Consider the following 9,081-nt stretch of genomic DNA (forward strand, 5'->3'; position numbering starts at 1 on the left):
CTGTTCTTACAGAAGCACGACAAAATATGAGAAGGTTTTTTGGTAAAATGAGGTCAGACCTCATCCTGAGAATTTCAGAGCTGAAGGTGCCAAATAGTAATCATGTCTTTTTATTCTTCTTTATCCTGCCCCCCTCTCACCTCTGCTCCTATCTTCTCTTTCACTGAGGTTGCCACAACTGTTATCAAGACTTTGGCCAAGCAAAGAGCTCACTCCCTATTCAGCCTGGCAGAGGTGGGGGCCATGGCCAGGGTCATGGCAAGGGTATCAACAGCCAGATGATAATTCTGACCATCAGTGTTTACAAGCAGGAATCATTCTCATTTCTCTACTCTCTTTTTTTTTAAGTGGATTATTGGCTTCACTTGAAAAATTAAGAGTTTAGAAGCTGCTACACAACCCTCTGGTGCTCACTGCAGACAGGAGAAGGTTGCTCTTTTTAAGACAGGGTTTCAGTGGAGGAGTTAAGATCTTTATTCAGGTCTCCCAAATCCCCAAGGAGTCTTTAGCCATTAAATCATCTTTCCATTCCATTCTTCCATTTTCACATTGCTGGTTTTTCAACCCATATTTGCTCCTTCATATTTTGCTGTTTCAAGCTCTGTAAACTGTAGTTAGTAGGGCTTGATTATTACTACACTGTGGTGGTACCAGGATCATTCTTTAGGAATTGTAAATAACTGCACCAGAGTTTAAGCTATCCTTAACAATTTCTATAGTGTATGTGATGAAATCCAACTAAGCTGAACGAAGAATTTTACATCAAAAGATCATATTAAAAACCTTTCCTGCTGTTTCAGGACAAACGAACAGTTATAGTAGAAAATTAAGCTGATTTGCCAAACATTTTAATAAATAAAATGAAATAGTTAAAACATATTGATCCAAAAAGATATTTTGTCCCGATCATTAAAGGCTCCAGCCATCTTAAAAGGAAGATTTGTAATGGCTGAACTGTTGGACAAAGAGCTAGAACTTTGGAGACCTTTGGGATTTTTGACATTTGTCTACCTTGTAATGTGTGTGATAATTAAGCAAAGAGTCTTACCTCTAAGCTCATCAACATGTTTGATTAATCATTCTGATCAAAGTGTCTCAGCATTTGTAAACTCTTATGCAGCTCTAGAAAGTGTTTATTTTGTGCAGAAAGTGTGCCTAGACAGTGTTACTGAAGATCATTCAAGCTTAAAACAAACCAACATGCTGTGAGTATCCTGAGCTGAAGGTGCCAATAGACAGAAAGGCTTTTTTATGGTAAACAAACCTTAACTATTGACTCTTACAGGTATTTTTAAACTAATCCTTCACATTCCTTCAATTCATGGTCCATTACCTCTGTGCAAAATCTGAAATATTACAAGATCTTCATATACTTTCTATAAGCTGAAATGAAGAATGAAATTGTAAAGACATAATAAATTGAATCCCCTTTCTGTATAAAGTTACAGCTTCTTCTGTAGATTTATTCAAAGATCTTTAAATGCTGGAGCTATTGCAGTGCCTATTCACTTTTTCTACTAAATGCATAGACTTCCAATTTTGAATCTCTCTCCATTACTGAAAAATGTTCCAAATAAAGCAATGAAAAACAACAAAAAACAAGAAACTAGGTTTGCAAAGAGGAGTTGGATTTGCAAAACCAGTATTTTGATCCCAAGTTTTGTTAGACTTGTTATTTGTCATACAAATTTTAGAGGCAGCTGCAGTTTTTTATTCAGTCTGTGAGTAAATGTGGAACTTGGCAGATCCTGGAGATTTATGTCCAAGCAAGGAAAAATTCCAAACTTCTTGTTATTGCTCAAATGTTCTTCATTATGGAAAAAATCACTTAAACACGGAAATGCAGTAATGTAAGCAAAGAGGATCCTTTGGAAAGTCTGTGACGAAGATCTCCTGTCATATTGCACTTACCTTTGTGAGTCAGTGTGAGATGGGTTGCTTCAAGATTTTTCTCCTGTAATTTGTGAGGATTACTTGCATAATGTGTAATTCACAAATTTTACAAGATATTAAAAAAATAAATAAATGAATCTTGAGCCATTTAGAGTTTTCTCCATTGTGATGGTGCTAACTGGCACATTTTTTGTTTATCAATTTTAGCACTGTTTCCATAACTAATTTGCTATCCTTTAATGAATAAAAATTTGGAAGAGAAGTATTTTTCATGATAGGGAAGTTCATAATAAGGTATCACCATTCAGCCTCCCCTGCCTTTTCATTTTCACTTACTTATCAAACAAAAATGGACACAATTGAATAAGAATTGAGATAGATGGTGCATGTGGTGGTTAAGTAGCCAATGAGAAGAATGTTTTCCTATAAGTAATCAGCATTCCACTCCCTTGATAATTTCTCATTGTTTTGTTTGGTTTTTTTTTTTTTTAATTGAAAACCCACATTGTTTACATGGCTATACTTAGGACAGATTTGCATGTAAAGTCCAAGATGCAAGATATTATCTTTTTAAAATATTGCTCTAAACCAGTGGACAATCAGAATGAAAAAGTTAAAAATAATTTATAAACAACCACTCTCAGTCTACTTGGTCCCAGAAAGTAATCACAAAAATAAGAAGCTTATTTGGGTGCAAGCCTGAGAAAATACAGCAGTCATCATGAATATTACTGAGAAGTAATATTCACAGACATTCAGGCCCTGGACACCTATAGTGGGATGCAAAAAACATTCAATAGGAATGGAAATGGAGTTCAGCACAGTTCATGTTTCAGCATCCATTCCCACCTATCTGTATTGCTTTAGCCCCAGCTCCTTGGCGTGGTTTTCCCTCATGTCCAGCAGGGAAAGGAGCTCTCAACACAACAAAAATCTAGTTCTAAGTTTGTCCCTGTGAGCATTGGCACAGAGAAGGCAATTCAGAGCTGTTAATGAAGTTATTATTTTTACAGACATTCACACAATGGAACTTTTAATTGCCAAGGACAATTTGAGAGCTTTAATTAGTGGTCAAAGGATGACAATAGTCACGGCATATGGCTTGTATTATGTCACAATGAGAATGAAATATTTCATGTCTTGAAAGATTACTACCGCTGACATTTGGGAAAGTTTGAAAAAAAATCCTGTGGCTTTCTTCCAAAATATAACATCATACACATGGTCTATGGCCAACAAAACACTCAGGACAGCCCTCAGTCGCTCAGTTGTGCCTCAGGATGCATCTTTGAATTTTCTCAGTAACCTCTGCACTGCTGTTTATCAACTGTTTACGGATTTGAAACTTTAACTGGATTGCCAGGAAGGACAAGGAGTAGGTATGCCTATCTTTTTAACTGTATTATTTTTATTAAAATAATTTCTATATTTTATCTGAAAAATAATCTTTTGTGCTCTCAGTTCTGATCTGTGCAGTCTAGTAAGACTTTCCCTTTCTTTTTCACCATGAAAGTAATTCTGAAGGTCAGTATTAGTTTATGTGTAAAGCCACGATGCATTTTACCTAATTGTTCTAACTGGCTAATCAGTATTAATAGTAAAAAGGGTGATAGATGCACTGTGCATGGAAATTCATCAGAAACCAGGTAAAAGTAAGCAAAAATAGTGATTATTTGTATAAAAGATGACTGGAATATGTTAAGGACAGAAATTGAAAACCACTCATGTGGCTAATTGACCATTAATTATGCAATGGATAATTAGTAATGATACATATTAGTACTTAATAATTCAAAATACTTACAGAAATGTGAATTTTCTGTCAAGAGAACATTTGGAGCTCAATTTATAAAAGGTTTGTGGTAGTGCTGAGACACTGATTAGTAGACTATGAAGAAATTTTTGCAATGAAAAACTCTACAGAATCCTCAGGTACCGTTGCTAGCTGAACAAGAATTTGGATTTAGCTGTGAATGAACTTTGAGTTGCAATGAGAAATAAAACTTCCTGGTGTTTTTAGCTGAGCCCATCATGAATGAATTTGCATCTCCAGCTGAGAGATGGTATCTGAAGTGTGCAGAGTGACTGGCATAAACTGATAGCAAGAAGTCACCAGGAAAAGGGCAAGCAAGGACAATAAGCATTTCTTTTTATTCTATATTTAGTAAAATAAATAATTCTGTTTAGGTTTAACTTTTATGTTTCTTCTACATTATTTTTTAAATACGAAGTTACAGATTTCCTGCTATTGCTCTTTCATGGCTTAGCCAGCTTCCTGCTGTAACAGCATTAGATTTCTGCTGTCTCACAAAGAGCCTCTTTGATGCTAATCAGCCATGTATTTGCTATATGTATTTTATTTGTAGTTTTAGATCCTCTCAAGTTATCTTAGTTTGCATGAGAGGTCTGTGAACTGGGTAACATTCAGACTGTTGTGAGGGAAATCCAGGGAGTTGTGCTAACTTGAATTGTAGCTCAGCTCCCCGTTAAGGCTGCCAGCTTGAATGAGTTTATGAACTCAGATAAGACTTTGCTGCTCACCTAATTCTGCAGTGATGAAAAATGTTCTTTGTATTAGTAGCAGATAGCCTGATGTGAAATACTTAACTTATTCCTAGAGGCACCCCAAAAATAGGTACTGCAAAGTGCTCATGTACAGACATCACTGAGGCTGTACATATGTGTAAAAGAGATGAATGATGGTCCTAAATTCTTTCTTCAGAAATTCCATCATTAGCTGTCTGCTAGGTGTAAAATACAGAGGCTGAAAGGGCAGAGTTAAATAGCTGCAGCAGAAAGTCAACATTTAGAATGACTGATTGAAAAATATTGATTTTTTTCAAGTTCATCCTTTTTTGTGATTGACATGCTTCACTTGCATATGAAATACTGAAATGTCAGATGGCAGAACAGGCTCAATAATAACTTGCTATAATGTTCTGAGACTGAATGCCTGTAAAAACCAGGATCCAGGTACTATCATCATGCGTGGCAGCACCAGAAGAATGAAGCAGGAGGCAGCTCTGACAGTGGATCTCTGACAGAAAGTCCAGTGGATTTTCATGGAGGATAAGTTCTTACTCCTGCATGATCTCACATGGAGTTACCAGAAAGAAATAAAGGTATTGCCAATGCTGTGATGGACTAAGTACTTTGGAACCTGGGACAGCCTCTCTCCAGCTGAACTCAAATTAAACTTTTGAACTGGAGAAGAGTGCTGTAAATTTAGAGCTGCAGAAGCCTTCCCTTCAGGCATGGTTTTTAGCATAATATTTTAGAGGAGTCTATGTTTTATTATTCCAACTGCTGACGTTTGAAAGCAGTAAGCTGTCTAATCTAATAGCAACTTTGAACCCAAAATTCAGGGTGGGAGGAAATGAGAAGGAACAAAAGAATGCAAAGATCAGGCAGCAAGTGAGAGTGAGCAGCTTTCCCAGTTCAGGGAAACAGGAGTGATCCTCCTTCAGCAGGATAAGAGAATATAATAATATATTAATTTATATATAACACAGTATATAATGCAGTAATATAATAATGTACATAGCATGGTAAATAAGAGTAAGAGAAGGTGCAGGGAAGGATGCAAAACTGGCTTTGTGTCACCAGCATGACTTCCACTACTCCCTGGGAGACAGAATTCTCCCATATTTGTGTCTAGAGGAGATGTACAGAACTACTTACACTGATTTGTCACTTTCCCTCCTCTGTGCTACCCTAAACAATTGAAGCAAGGAGAGGAAACTTCATGGGATGTAGAGGAAATTCTATCCTTGCTAGTAGTGGGAACATCTGCCACTGCTGCACGTATTAAGTATGGATTGATCTAGACTGTAAAAATCAGTAAGGACTAATAAAGAATTTGCAGCAGTTAAATGTTTGTTACACCACTCATGGGAGGCAACTTTTGCATTTTTATGCTTTTCTTTTGCAGTCATTTTCTCTCATTCCAAAGACATCTCCTGTTTGCTTCCGAATTTTTTAAAGAATGACTGAAACTCCTCTACTGAATATCCTCTCCTCTAATGACAGTGAAAATCAGAGCAACTCAACTGCTTGCCCAGAGCTGGTAAGCTGGTGGAACATAGTGTACTATATAGTACCCAAGTACCTCAACACCATCTGTGTTATTGGTATGCTTGGAAACGTGTTTGTTCTCTTCATTTATTCACTGCACAAAGGCCCCCTGAAGATAGCTGAAATCTACCTTATGAACCTGGCTGTTGCTGATCTTATCTTCCTCGTGTGCCTCCCTTTCTGGGCAGAGAACATCAGCAAAGAGTTTAACTGGCCCTTTGGCACTTTCCTGTGCAGCAGCATCAGTGCCTCCATCACCCTGAACATGTACACCAGCATCTACCTGCTGGTGGCCGTCAGCGTGGACCGCTACTTGACTTTTGTCCATACCTTGAACCACAGAGAGATATGGAGCAAAACTATGACCAAAAGGATCTGCTTGCTCATCTGGTTCTTTTGCATCCTTCTGAGCATCCCAGCTTTCCTGTTCAGGACAGTGAAAGACTTTCCCCAGTGGAATATTACAGCGTGCACCTTGGACTTCCCCACCCCGTGGTGGCAAACAGCTGAAAGCCTGGTACTCAACGTGGTGGGGTTTGTGCTGCCATCCTCAGCAATCACCTTCCTCAATTTCTCCACCATTCGCTCCCTACGAGCAACAGCAAGGGCACGAAGAGCGCTCGGAGCCAAGGGCTGCAAGTGGCACAAGGGCACAAAGGCAACCCGGCTGATCTTCACTGTGGTACTGATGTTCCTTTTCTGCTGGACCCCTCACCATTTCTTTGTATTCCTTGATACATTATTCCATACAGAAGTGATCAAAGGCTGCTTCTGGGAGGAACTGATCAACTTTGGGGAGCAGTTTTCTTTTATGTTGGCTACCACCAACAGCTGCATTAACCCCGTGATTTATGTCTTTGTTGGGAAATACTTCAGGCAAAAGGCTTTAGAAGTTTTTTCACAGTTTATTCCCTGTGGATTTCCTTTGAGATGGGTATCTTTCAAAGAAATGTCTTCAAATTTCAAAGTGTTTCCAGTCAAGAGTAGTTTAACATAATGGTTCTCAGTTCCATCTTCATTTTGGTATTTCAACTTGTTTTATGTCACTGCAAATGGCATTAAAAATTAATATTAAATGCTCTGATCTGGCCTCACAGACAAAGCTAATTATCTATTAAAGTAAATCACTTGGTTGATTGCTTATTTTTCCTCAGGTTTGCTTTTCTAGTTCTGTGCTATCCATCCAAATGCATAACATGCAATACCAGAATTTTATACCAAATGATCTAACCTGTCTGACCTATTAACAGTGGCTTAAAAGAAAACTTTTTGACAAAATACCAGAAATAAGGTTCATTTGCAGAAAGCCATAAGCCAGCTGAATATTTTGCTGCATGGTATCTGTTGATGACAGCTGCTACTCCACCTATAACCCTATTCATAAAATTACAACAGGTATTACAGAGCAAATATGAGCTTCATCTTTGGCTGATAAATGCACTTGAGCAGGTATAGACTAACTGTGGTTATTTTGAACAATATTTTAACTATTTTTGCATTTTCACAGTAAGATATAGAGAATTTTAATTCTTTTTTGTGCACTTTAATTATATACAGTGCATAACTATTGTACAAGATGATGTAACACAAAGACAGGGTACATAAATTGTAAAAAATGCAAGGTAGCCTCCTCAAAAGCTGACTTTTGCTGATCCAGTAAAGTACTACAAAATTGCTCATCAAGTACTGTAAAGATCCTTTTTATTTTTATATGTGAATATATCTATTATGGCCATTGATACTGTATTGTTTTGAGGCAAATCTTTGGATATTTATGTTTTTATGGATCAAAATTAATAAACTACATAACATTTTACTTCATAGTCTTGTTCTTTCTTATATTTATTTTTATATTTTATCTCTTTCCCCTTATTCCTTTGGGGAAGAACAAATATATAGTTCTGTGATTAAAAAATCCATGTTGCTACCAGAACACAAACTCTGGTAGTAGAAGAAAAACTTCTTTTCCATCACAGCTACAATGGAAGAGGAGATGTAAGGCAACTGATATCTGTTTCCATAACTCTAAAATTATGTGTATGGACAGACTTGGAAGAAGATACTGCAGCCCATTCAGCCAGAAAGACATTGTTGCAGAAGGGAAACATCCAGACACATCATTTCTATAACAATTCATTTAACTACTCATTGTAAAACCTGTTCAGTCTTGTACTCACTGTAACAGCACTGCATTTTCTGTGCTTCTTTTTAGTGTTTCCATTTTGAATGTGTATTTAATCTCTTATTTGATTATAGAAATCTGTCTATTCAACTTCATTGCAGTAAGATTAGTGTTAATTTTTAATTTTCTTTCAAACTTTTTAAGTCTGAACAGTGGAAGCCTTGTGATGACTTATCTTCCTGCAATGATGGTTTAAGAATTAAGGGTGGATTAAAGGATCAGGGAGGAAGAATCTCTCATAGGTTTGCTACTTCCACTCTTTCTGTGATAGATGTTTTTAAAATAAATAGCAGGCTTAAACACCAGTAGTAACAACAGCATCAGAAGTCCCCTGACTCATCTGAAATAAAATTCCTAATTTCCATCTATTGTAAACTGTTGAATGCTGCATCTGTTTAACACATCCCCAGCTGAATCTTTAATTCAAAAAACTTCCAAGCAAAGATATTTTCTGGGGGGAAAAAGGGAAAAAAGAAGAGGAGAGGAGAGGAGAGGAGAGGAGAGGAGAGGAGAGGAGAGGAGAGGAGAGGAGAGGAGAGGAGAGGAGAGGAGAGGAGAGGAGAGGAGAGGAGAGGAGAGGAGAGGAGAGGAGAGGAGAGGAGAGGAGAGGAGAGGAGAGGAGAGGAGAGGAGAGGAGAGGAGAGGAGAGGAGAGGAGAGGAGAGGAGAGGAGAGGAGAGGAGAGGAGAGGAGAGGAGAGGAGAGGAGAGGCTGAAATAATGAAAAGGTGTAGAAAGAGAAGTTCCATTTTCCCACTACAGATGAGGACCTTTAAAGGGGAAAATATCTTGTCTTTTCTGACTAACACTTGTCCATGTTATGCAATGTACACAAATAAAGGAAAAACATTTCTCGAGTGTGGTGGCATATTTAGGCTATGAGATAATAGTTTGAAAATCAGTATGAAATCTGAATTTAATGGAAAACTTCCTG

At 37.5% G+C, this 9,081-nt stretch overlaps 1 protein-coding gene across 3 annotated transcripts; it reads left to right on the plus strand.

Annotated features, from left to right (window-relative positions):
• The first annotated feature begins 3 nt into the window (after positions 1-3).
• On the plus strand, positions 4-7,783 carry BDKRB1 (bradykinin receptor B1). 3 transcript variants are annotated; one of them, XM_056493455.1, is made up of 3 exons: positions 4-3,272; positions 4,860-5,015; positions 5,825-7,783. In XM_056493455.1, exon 3 carries the CDS (start codon positions 5,879-5,881, stop codon positions 6,962-6,964), a length of 1,086 nt encoding a protein of 361 aa, XP_056349430.1. In that variant the 5' UTR covers positions 4-3,272; positions 4,860-5,015; positions 5,825-5,878; the 3' UTR covers positions 6,965-7,783. The 3 variants fall into 3 exon arrangements, with proteins under 3 accessions (XP_056349430.1, XP_056349428.1, XP_056349429.1); XM_056493453.1 differs by lacking the exon at positions 4,860-5,015; XM_056493454.1 differs by lacking the exon at positions 4-3,272 and having other exon boundaries at positions 4,209-5,015.
• Positions 7,784-9,081: the final 1,298 nt, after the last annotated feature.

The sequence above is a fragment of the Oenanthe melanoleuca genome, chromosome 5, assembly GCF_029582105.1.
Source record: "Oenanthe melanoleuca isolate GR-GAL-2019-014 chromosome 5, OMel1.0, whole genome shotgun sequence".
Classification (NCBI taxonomy): domain Eukaryota; kingdom Metazoa; phylum Chordata; class Aves; order Passeriformes; family Muscicapidae; genus Oenanthe; species Oenanthe melanoleuca.

What these genes read in the sequence shown, in the direction of transcription:
- BDKRB1 (XM_056493455.1), top strand. Translation starts at nt 5,879, where the DNA reads ATGACTGAAACTCCTCTACTGAATATCCTCTCCTCTAATGACAGTGAA.